General features: G+C 37.4%; 1 protein-coding gene across 1 annotated transcript in view; it reads left to right on the top strand.

The window, feature by feature from the left end:
* NUP205 (nucleoporin 205) overlaps positions 1-12,943 on the top strand; it is a 77,652-nt gene that overhangs the window by 25,948 nt on the left and 38,761 nt on the right. Inside the window, exons 13-22 of the mRNA XM_005679502.3 lie at positions 122-304; positions 1,266-1,316; positions 1,835-2,044; positions 5,359-5,458; positions 5,898-6,035; positions 7,127-7,316; positions 8,291-8,411; positions 10,709-10,790; positions 11,053-11,217; positions 11,541-11,665. Of these exons, the coding sequence (XP_005679559.1) occupies positions 122-304; positions 1,266-1,316; positions 1,835-2,044; positions 5,359-5,458; positions 5,898-6,035; positions 7,127-7,316; positions 8,291-8,411; positions 10,709-10,790; positions 11,053-11,217; positions 11,541-11,665 (1,365 nt within the window). The remainder of the gene's footprint in view (positions 1-121; positions 305-1,265; positions 1,317-1,834; positions 2,045-5,358; positions 5,459-5,897; positions 6,036-7,126; positions 7,317-8,290; positions 8,412-10,708; positions 10,791-11,052; positions 11,218-11,540; positions 11,666-12,943) is intronic.

The following is a 12,943-nucleotide window of genomic DNA, read 5'->3' as shown; positions in this document are numbered from 1 at the left end:
TGTTAATTGAGCCTGTGAATACTCAGTGTAAGTGTTAGCAATTTAGATGATTTTACTGGTCGTTTTTCTTAGCTTTTAAACATGCGAAGCCTGTCTTGTTCTTTTTGTATTCAATTCACAGAGTGAAAATGCTCGTTTGGCACTCTGTGAGCATCCTCAGTGGACGCCCGTGGTGGTGATCCTGGGACTCCTGCAGTGCAGCATCCCTCCTGTACTAAAGGCCGAACTACTGAAGACACTTGCAGCGTTTGGAAAATCTCCTGAAATTGCTGCTTCTCTCTGGCAGTCGTTAGAATACACTCAGGTAGTACTGTGTGCTCTCTTATTTACATTACTACAGTTTGGAAGTGAGTTTTGATACTATTGAACAAGCAAGTGCATCTATTTGAAACTTAAAGTATACCGTGAACTTCCTGAATAGAAAGTTATGATTTTGGTACTAAACATAACTTCAGAAACTAACAGACTTGGATCTTTCTCTTGGATCAGTTGACAACTTCACCAGGTTACTAGAGACTGCATTTTTCTTAAGACTTTGTTATTCAGTATGTGTAAGATTAATAAATGGACAGAATTCCTCAAGTCTGTCTTTGGGTACTAGCCTGCGATAAGCCTTCAGAAGTCACCTATACTCATTAAATGTGGAGTATGCCTAGTTTTCTTTTTAACTGCTTCCTTCTGTGACCCTTCCTGTCTTATAACAGTCGAGTAAAATGTCTTATCAATTCTTATTTCTTTAGATATAAGCCCTATTGGAATTTTTATGTCAAGATGGACTTATTCTATAAATGATGGAGTAACAAAGGAAAATAAGAATGTGTTCTATAGAGATATTTCTAGGAAAATGGTTAGGTGGAACATGCATTTGTCTTCAAAATAATATGAGATAAGGGAGACTGATTCTGACACATTGGTAGAAGCTACTGTTTTGGAGCAGTATTCTAGTTGATTTCTAACATATGTGTCTTGAAGATGTTAATGATACTTTATAAAAATGAAAATGAAGAAAGTTGATATGTGCTGGGAAGCTGGGCCACTTTTCTTTTAGTATTGATACTTCATTTTTTTCATTCAGAAGCATGTGAGTACTTATTATTGTCCTAAGTGCTTCAGTTCAGTTCAGTCATTCAGTTGTGTCCGACTCTTTGTGACCTCATGGACTATAGCATGCCAGGCCTCCCTGTCCATCACCAACTCCCAGAGTTTACTCAAACTCATGTCAATGAGGAATGCTCCTAACATCGCATTCTTCTTCTTCTTTGAAGATACTGCAGACCGTTCGGGTTCCAAGCCAGAGGCAAGCTATTGGTATTGAGGTAAAAGTTTCCTTTTAGTTTAAATTCTGTAGTCATGCATTCACATGATTAAAAGACTAAGAAAAATATATTCTTACTGTATTATGTTTCTGTAGTTTTCAAATTTGATGTGTTTTCATTTGAGGGTTTTCTGTGTTGAAATGCAGATGAAACTTTATGAAAGAGATCAAAACACTTTTGGTTTCAGAGCTGGAAAAGTATGTTAGTGGCAGCCATCAAGACTGAAAGTTTGGTTTGAACTGAATTTAATTTGGCTACTTGGGTCAGCTGTGAAGTACGAATTTACTGAAGTTTCCTTTTTTCTCTCTAAGCCCCCTTCCTCTTTTTTTAAAAGAAACATTTAAGATATCTGTTTTTAACTTTTGTATCTTTACCTCTAAATAAAAAAATTGTAATGTCTTTGTGGGTCTTTGAGTGTGATATTATACCAGTAATAATGAGTTAAAGTCTGAAAAGTGGTTTGCACTTTAAAGCTAGGGGTTTTATGTTACTGAATTTCCTTCATTTTTCTTTGGAAGGTGGAACTAAATGAAATAGAATCCCGGTGTGAAGAATACCCTTTGACTCGTGCCTTTTGCCAGTTAATTAGTATCCTGGTGGAGAGCTCCTTTCCTTCTAATTTGGGTGCTGGGCTGCGGCCCCCCGGTTTTGACCCTTATTTGCAGTTCCTGCGAGATTCCGTGTTTCTCCGATTTCGTACAAGGGCTTACCGGAGAGCAGCTGAAAAGGTTATGTTCAGAGAAAAACTTTTGTTTCTTTATTTATTTTATTGCTTCTTTTTCTTTTATTAGAGGTATGAGGTGCTATAAATTCATTTTAGCTTTTGAAAGTAAAATTTATAGTCTTAAACTGACATATCCATGGTCTGCTTGGTTTAAATGTATTAAAAAATACATTCAAGCATTAAAACCAAAGTAGTGATCAGTAATTTAATTGACTTATAACAGAGAAGCACACTGCTGGCTTTATGTACAATGATGCTTTGATCATGGTCTCAAAGAGGGGAGAGTGTTACTATTTGCTTTATAAAATACAGTACAGTTTAAGAAATGGGGGTCAATATGCATTTTCAAGAACACATCTGGTGCTCAAAGCAGGATGTGTACCTTTGCCACGTAAGTTTGATTTCTTTTGTTTATCCTCAGAAGTCCTTGTTTTGTAAATTTCTGTTCTTAGTTTTTCTGTCAACTTTTCCCCAGTTTCCTCATTTAATTTTCAGATTTGAGTCTGGTTATACCAAAAAAAAACGTGTGCATCCCTCATAGCTCAGCCAGTAAAGAATCTGCCTGCAGTGCAGGAGACCCAAGCTTGGTTCTTGGGTTGGGAAGATCTCCTGAGAAGGAAATGGCAACCCAGTCCAGTATTCTTGCCTGGAGAATCCCATGGACAGAGGAGCCTGGTGGGCTACAGTCCATGGGGTTGCAAGAGTAGGACATGACTTTACTGAACCACCAACTGTCACCACCAGTTTAACTGATATGAAGTCATAGTCATTAAATCCTTAATTGAACAAATTTTGACCAAAATTGAACCAAAAATGATATACCCTTGGCAGTTGGAAACACACTATCCTTTATTGGGATGTTTAGGTTAGAGATTGAAATAAGTTTTAACTTACACACCAGTTAGTATTGGTTAGTAAGTAGCACTTCTGGGTTGTGGAGTCTTGGCTTAGTGGGAAGGCATTTTGTGGTTCATGAGATATACAAGCCTTGGAGAGAGGCCGAGGGAACACTGACGTTCACGCTCATATTTGCTCTGGTTGTAGTACACTCACAACTGGGCTTTTGTATATGTCATCTTATGTAATTATAATACTGCTGCGAGGCAGGTACTATTAATATTCCCATTTTACAGATGGAGGCTTAGCAAAGTTCAGGAACTTGCCTAAGGTCCAGGACCAGGATTTGAACCTAGGACTCTGATTCCAGATCCAAGCTCATAACCACTAAGCTATGTAAGAGACCCTTTCAGGTTCTGACGTAATTCACTTTAGTCTATAATACTGTTTATTGGTTCACAGAATACCCTCGCAGACAGAATACCTTATAGGGACATTTCTAGTTTATTTTTATAGTTTGCCGTTTTTGAACCTGTTGGGTTTATTTGTTGTATTAATGATTATAAAATAATTTAGTTCATGCTACTTTGGGAAATTAGGAAAATTAGGAAAATACAGAAAAATATGTGAAGAAATTACATCACCCATAATCTTGTTACTGAAGGAAGGGGTAACTGCTTTTATTCTTTTTCCTTTGCATATCTACTTAAATTGAGGTAATTAGTGACATTAGCTTATATCCCTTTTTGACCACTAAACATAGTATTATGAGGATTTTTTTCATGCTATTAAAGATTCTTTGAGAAGAGTCTTTTTAATAACTGCATAATCATTACTTGTGTCTCACTCACACAGCTTATTTTTCATTGCCATATTTTTGGACATAGTTTGTTTCTAATATTTAGTCCCAGATAGCTGAAGTTTATTTTTTGTCAGTTGGTCTATAAGTTTTGCTTCTCATGTGGTTAAAAATCAATACCAACAGAGGTATATGTTTTACTAAAGGCCTAGTATTACCTCTTTGGATGAAAGCATTAATAGCAGTCATGCCTTATTAATAAAAGTCATTTCAGATGGATAATGGATGCTAACAGTTGCAGTCTCTTCAACAAAATGTTCTGATACTTTTTGGCATTTCTTTTAAATATCTTACTTGCTTTTTCTTTAAAAGGTCAGTATGACCTAAGGGTTTAGAGCTTTAGTCAGCTACTCTTTTTCTGTGCTTATTATTTTTCCCCCATGCATTTTTATATTTCTAGCACTGCTGCTCTTCCAGCTACCAATGATTTCCTAGCATATTACCCTAAGAAAATTTCCCTCAATTTTGTGAATATATTTCACTAGAAAGTCTTTTTTAGGTTTAATTTATATTGTATTTTAGAACACTAGCTTGTCACAAAAACAGTGCTTCGGTTTAAGATAAATAAATATAAGCAGTGTTTGAGGCAGCATATATATTTAGTAATCCTAAAGTCCAATATCATGTGGTGATAAACATTTTTTATTTAAATAAATTATTTTGAAAAATTTAGAAAATAGAGAAAAATGAGTAATTAAAATAATTTAAAATTAAGATTGTCGTAGTCCTAGTTTTAAAGATCAGCTTTGATAAAATTATATTCATTGGAAATAATGACTAAAGTAATCATTTTAAAAACCACCATCTACAGTCACTAGACTCAGCCTTATTAAAATTTTATGTAGTAGATATTTTTGAACAGTTTAATTTTACTGTCTGTACAGTTATGTCTGTACAGTGTATTTTCTCTTTGGCATAAATATTTTTCCTTGGTGTTACATAGCTTTTAAAAGCATTTTAAACAAAGAGGTAAAGATGAGGTCATTTGGAGGAAGCCTACCAGTGATTCTTAACTTTGGCTAGAGCCGTGAACACTGCTCTGGGAATTAGAAGTGTGGGGCTGGGCCTCCAGCACGTTGGTTGCCAAGCTTTATGGTCTCGGGAAATCAGTCAGTGCTCTGAGCTTCACTTGCTTCACCTGCAAAATAAGAGTTGATGAGATGTTTTCTCAGATCTTGCCCAGCTGAGATCCTTAGAGAAACTGAATGTTTGATGCTTTTGGAGAAGTGTTCAAATGTGATGGTTTTCATTATAAGTTGAACTAGATTTATGAACTAAATTTATTTATAAATTTTAATTTATAAATGGAATCCTGTATGGATAGATATTGGGTGCTTTAGATTTGTTGACAAAGCTCAAATATCTGCTGTAGAAATGTTTCTTTTTTAGAAATGTTTCTTTTACTAATTCTTTTATACCTGTTTTACCTTGAAAAACTAGCCAGTCCACTGTCCTTTAGCAAAACAAAGCAGAATGAATTGGGCTTTCTGTATTGCTTCGAATAAACAAAGTAGAAAAGGGGCTTCACACATTTTCTGGAAGAAAGTGAGAGAGATGAAAAACTTACCCAGTCTGTCACCTTGAGCTGTTATTGTTACTGAAATATTTGTGTCTTTCTGTAGTGGGAAGTTGCTGAGGTTGTTTTGGAGGTGTTTTATAAATTGCTCAGAGATTATGAACCTCAACTTGAAGATTTTGTGGATCAGTTTGTGGAACTACAAGGTAATTTAATTCTGTCACTTTCAAACAAAGTGTCAGCTGTTTATACACCTGTTTATAATTTATAAATTACTATACATAAGATGTAAATTGCTTCTGGTTATAAACTAAATTATAATTTTATATGTTTTGTTACATTGTTTTAGTCATTTTGATTGTTCTAAGCAAGAGAAAATAAAGTAAAATTTCACTGAATGTAAGAGTAAGGACATTGCCTACAGATTAATGAGTTACATATCAGTGTACCGTGTGAACCAACTACTATGTGCAGATCAGCCCTTTTGGAAATAACCATTGTATATAGTTTGTGTTACTGTCTCTAAATTGAAGCTTGCTTCATTTGTTTAGATACTATTTAATTTACAAATCTCATGTATCATAAAAAAGGGTGTGGCAAAAACACTAATTCACCATCTCTTGGACTATGTTATGTTCTATTTAGGAGAAGAAATAATAGCCTATAAGCCGCCAGGATTTAGTCTGATGTATCACCTTCTGAATGAGTCACCGATGTTGGAGCTTGCCCTTAGTTTACTGGAGGAAGGTGTTAAACAGCTTGATACCTATGCTCCTTTCCCTGGTATGTGCCTGAATGTCTTTATAGCTTGAAAACAGTTTTGCTGTTTTTGTCGTGTGTAAATTGAAGCTTTGAAGTAGATGACCTCTGAACTTCTTTTCACCATAAGATTTTTTCTGTATCTACAGTGTTGTTTTAGTGAGTCATACCATGAAAGTAAATTAAAAGTGAGAGCAGACTCTCATTATAACTGTCTTATTGCAGGGTCTTTGATAGGTAATCATAGTTCTCTTCTACAACTGTAACATCTCTAAATTAACAGTACTTTTTGTTTTGTTTTCTCCATTGTATTTGTAAAAGCACTTACTATAGGCGTGGTATATGATCAATAAATTTCATTTACTATTACTATGTTATTATTTATTTAAGTGCTTACTATGCACTTGGCAATTTTAAAAGCTCATTACATGTATTAATATATTTAACCTGTATGAAAGGCCTGTGTGGTAGATGATATTATTTCCATTTAATGAATAAGGAAATTGATGCATGAAGGGGTTTCACATCTTTCTCCAGGGTCAAGGCTATGATTTGAGCTTAGGTGATTTGACTCCAGAGCCCATGAGTTGTAAGTTGAGAGGTGGCACTATATGTAGCCCTTGTTTATATTTTTTGCCTCTTTATTGTCCAAATTTTCCACGGTGGTTATGTATTATTCTAAATCAGCTTCTCAGCCTCAGCACCACCGGCATTTTTGGCAGAATAATTCTTTGACGTGGAGGCTGTCCTGTGTGTTGTAGACCTCTACCCACTAGATGCCTATACTACATCCCTTGCTGTGATAATCAAACGTCTCCAGATATTGCCAGATGTCCTCTGGGGCCAGACTCACTCCCATCTGAGAACTCTGCTCTAAATAATTAAGGAAAGAATGCAGGAAAAATTACTGAGAAACCATTGCATTAAACTAATCTGAGTCACAAAAGTTATAGTGACTTGTCTGAGTGAGCAGTTCTATGATGTTAACTGCTAAAGGTTTGAAAACTAGAGGACTTTTTGAATCTGGAACTTACCCTTTTTCTTGTTTTCCTGAGAATTGATTCTGAGTTTCTAAGATTCATGTAGAACTCCCTAACTTTGATTTTGCTCTGTAGGGAAGAAGCACCTCGAGAAAGCAGTGCAGCATTGCCTTGCACTTCTCAATCTTACTCTGCAGAAGGAAAACCTCTTCATGGATCTGCTAAGAGAGAGTCAGCTGGCTCTGATCGTCTCTCCTTTAGAACAGCTATTGCAAGGAATCAATCCCAGAACCAAGAAGGCGGATAACGTGGTGAACATCGCCAGGTGAGTTCCGTGTGTAGGTAGAGAAATGGTGATGTGAATCAGATGGCATTCTAACTTTGATGTCCAAATCTGATCAGATCCGTAAGGCATCACGTAAGCATTTTTTTGGTCTCATTTTATTATTGTCTTCTTTTGTGTCTCTGATTTTAATGACTCTGAACCTTGTAATTTCTTTTTTCTTCTGATTTATTTTGTGCCCTAAATATTTCCAAATATAAAATGACATCTTAATATTGTCTCCTGTAGGGAAGTTGGATGTTTGGGGATTATAGGGCTGGGGAGCAAACTTTTCCTTGTGTGTGTTTGAGCCTCTGGTCGTTTGCTGGCAATGCAGTGTTCTGTAAATGGTGGGCACATCATCCCAGTCTCTGCCTTCAGCTTTACATCATGGCATTCTCCCTGTGTGTGTGGCTGTGTCTACTTGTCCCTTTTTTATAAGGCTATCAGTCGTTGAATTAGGGCTCTCCTCAATGGTCTCATCTTTACTTGGTTAATTATATCTTCAAAGATTCTGTTTCCAAATAAGATCATTTTGGGTTTGGCTATCAACATGTGAATTTTGGGGAAACATGATTCAATCCATAACAAGGTTGCTCAGTCACTTCAGTCATGTCTGACCCTTTGTGACTCTGAACTGTAGCCTGCGAGGCTCCTCTGTCCATGGGATTCTCCAGGCAAGAATATTGAAGTGGGCTGCCATGCCCTCCTCCAGGGGTTCTTCCCAACCCAGGGACTGAATCCAGGTCTCCTGTGTCTCCTGCATTGCAGGCAGATTCTTTGCCACTGAGCCACCAGTGAAGCCCCCATAACAGGTTACATCTAGTTATTGATAGAAGGGGAAACCTTTGTCTGACTTACCAAAAGTGCAGTATGGGTAGGAGAGCCCTGGTTGTGAATGTTCTGTATTGAGTATGTATATAGTAAGAAGCAAAAATTTCATCACATTGTTCCTCAAATGTTTTCTTGTTTTAAAGATACCTGTATCATGGCAATACTAATCCAGAATTGGCTTTTGAAAGTGCCAAGATCCTCTGCTGTATCTCTTGCAATTCCAATATTCAGATAAAATTGGTTGGAGATTTCACACATGACCAGGTAACTGATTTTGTTATTGCTTTTCTTATTATTTTTTTGGTACATCCAGAATACATCTTATTCTTGTATGTGGGAAGATTCTGAGAGTAAGTATATTTGTATATGATGGATGAAAGCCTACCCATGTACTGGGCTGTGATTTGTGTTTGGCGATGATACCATTCCCAGGGATACTCTTAATATGTATACTGTAGTGTGCAGTTATACTCTTTATTATAGTGTGTAACTGTATGGCCTAATGAGACCGTTTAATGAGCTTCCAGAAGCACGTTAAAGGGCTGATGGGTTTGTAAGTGCACCTTCTGTTTGTTTTTTGCATCCTTTGTTTCACTCCTCCGCAGTGGCCTCTGTGCTGAGTGAGCCTCTGCGGTTTTGATTTCACTGCTGTGAGTTGTCTGCTTCTGTGGTTTTGTTGTTGTTCTTTGCTGTTGTTGTTTAGCTGCTAACTCATGTCCAAGTCTTTGTGACCCTGTGGACTGTAGCATGCCTGACTCCTCTGTACATAGGATTTCCCAGGCAAGAATATTGGAGTGAGTTGCCATTTCTTTCTCCAGGGGATCTCCCACTACACAGGGGTGGAACCTGTGTCTCCTGCATTGGCAGTCAGATTCATTACCACTGAGCTACCAGGGAAGCCTCTGTGGCTTTTTGGTGACCCACAATCATGTCACTTCATTTGATACACTGCAGAGTGTTTTGCTGCTGCTGCTAAGTTGCTTCAGTCGCGTCCGACTGTGCGACCCCACAGCAGCAGCAGCAGCAGCACAGTGTTGTAGATGTTTTCTTCTTTTGGTCTAGTTCTCTTTCTATTCACTGAATAGCTATAATTGGAGAATCTGTTATTTTTCTTTCTCTTTATAGACATTCCTCCCCTTGTGTATTTCATGCTGAAATCACTGCGCTAGCTAGTTGAAGAATATTATTGGGTTTTGGTATTTTGAAACAGGGATTCTTCTGGCATTTTGGGTGGACATATCTTCATTTTAGTGTAACTGTCTCTCAAATTGCAGGACTTTTAGCATCCCTGGTCCCTTGCCACTGTCTTTGAGTAGCAGTCCCTGGCCTAAAGACTCAAAATGCTCTCATATAATTCTAAGGGCCTTTTAGAGTGGCAGTACCACCCAGGTTGAGAACCACTATTTATAGTAAATTTCAGATGTCTAGTCTGGTTTTTGAATGAAGTTCATGAACCCACATAATTAATTAGAAGATTTTGGATGCAGATTTTCAGTTCACTGGTGTTCGAGTTTGAATTATTACCAGTTTTAGTATCCTGCTAGAGTTCTTAAGGGCTTCCCAGGTGGCTCAGTGGGAAGGAATATGCCTGCCAAGCAGGAGACATGGGTTCAATCCCTGGGGAGAATCCCATGGACAGAGAAGCCTGGAGGGCTATAGTCTATGAGACTGCAAAGAGTTGGACATGGCTTAGCGTACACACACACACACATACGTAGAGTTCTTAAAGGAGATAGAGTAGTATCTAATCTCTCAGCCCAGAAATATAAAACTGGTATAAGTAATACATTTCTAAAGAGAAAAAATGAGAATTTATTTTATATTTTAGTTAAGATCAATAGCATAGAGTATATAATGAAGAGGTTATGAAATAGCAATTTAATGTTATTGTTTTTAAAAACTAGTTTCATTCTTTGGGAAAGAAAATTAATGAAGCAAGTTTTAAAGGCAGTAAACTTTAAGTTTTTGTTTCTTAAATCATTTGTCTTTACTTATTTTTGGCTTTGCTGGGTTTTCTCTGCTTTGTGTGGGCTTTCTCTAGTTGCGGAGAGTAGGGGCTACTCTTCATTGTGATGCACAGGCTTCTCATTGCGGTGGCTTCTCTTGGTGTGGAGCACTGGCTGTGGGTGCACAGGCTACAGTAGTCGCAGCATGTGGGCTCAGGAGTTGTGGTGTGCAGGCTCCAGTAGTTGCCACTCATGGGCCTTAGAGCGGGTTCAGTAGCTGTGGCACACAGGCTCAGTTGCTCCATGGCTTGTGGGATCTTCCCGGGCCAGGAATCGAACCTGTGTGCCCGGCATTGGCAGACAGATTCTTACCCACTGCTCTACCAGTGAAGTCCTCTTTAGTTACTTCTATAGCAAGCTAAATGACACTCAGTTAAGGAACTGAGTTTTATATTAATTAAAAATGTGGCTAAAACCTAATACTTTCCTTGGAGCAGATTTGCCTTTTGTCTTTATAGCCAAGCATTTATAATTATATATCATATTTATCATAGTTTCTCTAATACTTAGGACCTTTTAATAAATTGTCATTTTAAAATCTTTATATGATTTCAGAGTGTAAGTCAGAAGCTGATGGCTGGTTTTGTAGAGTGTTTGGATAGTGAAGATACAGAAGAATTTGTACGTCTAGAAGAGGGTATGTCTTAGATTAACGTGTATTTTTTATTTTGTGTAAATAAAAACACTGTTGAATGTCTAGTGGTGACAAGGGAATTTTGAGAATTTGCTAGCGTAACAGTAAATAAGATTTTTGGGAAACCTCTTAAATCTGAACTTAATGTAATAGCTAATCAAGTAAACTAAAGCTAAAGAAAACATCTGAGGTTTGAGATACAAGTTTTATATTTTTCAGTTTGACCCATGGTAACTTTTTATTGCTTTGTTATTTCCACATTTAGGCTCAGAACTTGAAAAGAAATTAGCTGGAATCCGTCATGAAACAAGAATCCACATCTTGAATCTTCTCATTACCTCTCTGGAACGCAATCCACCCAATCTTGCTCTCTACCTGCTGGGCTTTGAATTAAAGAAACCTGTCAGTACCACAAACCTGCAAGACCCAGGTATCGCCACAAGACACACAGCCATTTTTTTTTCATATTTGTCGCTAAATGGTTATGTATTGAATTCTAAGCTCATGGGATAATTCACTGAAAGAAATAATGTATGAAAAATTATGTGACAGGTTGATTTTTGGGGGATTTAGATGAAGTCTGGACAAATTAAGCCTTGGAAAATTAGTATGTAACAAATTTTCTGTATCAGTGTTTAAAATACTTACAGTAGAGTGTATGTGTACAAAACTTTAAGTTTTATAAATGTATTCTAAGGTTTTTAATGCCAAAATTTGAAAAGAGAAGCTAAATTTTCTTTTGGTTTCATGCAGGAGTGTTAGGTTGTCCTCGGACTTGCCTTCACGCCATCTTGAACATCCTGGAGAAGGGAACTGAAGGGAGAACCGGCCCACTGGCAGTGAAGGAATCCCCTCAACTCGCTGAGCTGTGTTACCAGGTATGCAGAGGGCTGGACTTTGTAGCACCTGTGAGCAGAAGCTTATGCGCGAATCCTTCGCAGATATGCAAGTACCACAGTAGGACTAAGTTGAAATGAGTTCATCTAGCGGTTTGACCAGTCTTTCATTTATGGGTAAAATCCAAAAAGCGCAAACTCAAGATCTTATAGATCTACAAGATCCTGTACGTTGATCTCTTGAAAAATAAGGGATGGATTTAGACGCACTGATACAGAAATTTTCCAAGGATGCTGTGTTTCAGGTTGTTTCTGTTTGGTGGAGAGAGTAGTGGATTAGGGTCAGAAGACCTCTGGTTCCTATCTCTGCCCCTTAACTAGCTAAGTCACCTTGGGTCTGCCAGGAAACTTCTCTCAGTTTTTAAATCTGTGAAATGGGCTATTGTGAGACTTTAATGAGAATGCAAGAATGTAAGTGAAAGTACTTTTTAAGAACCATGAGCATTATACATACAGCTATATGTAAGGTGGTAGATAGTCAAATTAATGTAAGTTTAACTTTAGTGAGAACTGTTGTTTCACTTGTGTTTTATTCTTTTATTTCTTGTTTTCTTTATATCATAAGTATTTTAGGAACTAGACTTTATAAGATACAACTACTTTCTCAATTTAAGTGACACCCTGATTCTCATTTTCATGGTAAGAAATGTATCATTAACTTCTAGTAACCTGGAGATTTTAGTTATTCTTCTGTTTTTCTTTTTGTTATTCTTTACTGTCTTCTTCTATCCTCTGTCTCTCCAAACTTCACTTCTCAGTACTACAGCTCGGTCTTCCTCTGACTCCCTTAATGAGGGAACAAACTTGATGTATATTTTAGCATAGTGTTACTGATTTTGATGTACTTAGGTAGAAGAAATTGATAAGGTTAATTATCTGGGTTAAAGGAGTTAGGCAGGTGTAAGAAGTGAGTAAAACCAGATTTAAGACAAATAGGTGGGGAGAGGATCTGGGGGAGAGGAGAATCCAGCAGACTGGAGACCATCTACCCTGCTACTCAGCCCCTGCTCATTTCTACCCTGTTGGATTACACACCGTGGTTTGTCAGATCCTCTGCTTTCCTAAACACTATACCAGCCAAACAAATCATGTCTAAACCAACAGATTTGTCAGTTTAATACATATGTTCTGTGACTCAAAATGTGCACCGCATTAGCAGCGTCACCTCCTGGGAGCTTGTTAATGCAGAATTTCAGGCCCCACTCCAGCCCTTCTGGGTCAGAATCTGCATTTTTAACAAGAAGCACTTCTCTGTTGTTA

Source organism: Capra hircus, chromosome 4 (genome assembly GCF_001704415.2).
Source record: "Capra hircus breed San Clemente chromosome 4, ASM170441v1, whole genome shotgun sequence".
NCBI lineage: Eukaryota > Metazoa > Chordata > Mammalia > Artiodactyla > Bovidae > Capra > Capra hircus.
The sequence above is the reverse complement of the archived record's forward strand: the minus strand, read 5'-3'. Positions and strand labels throughout refer to the sequence as shown.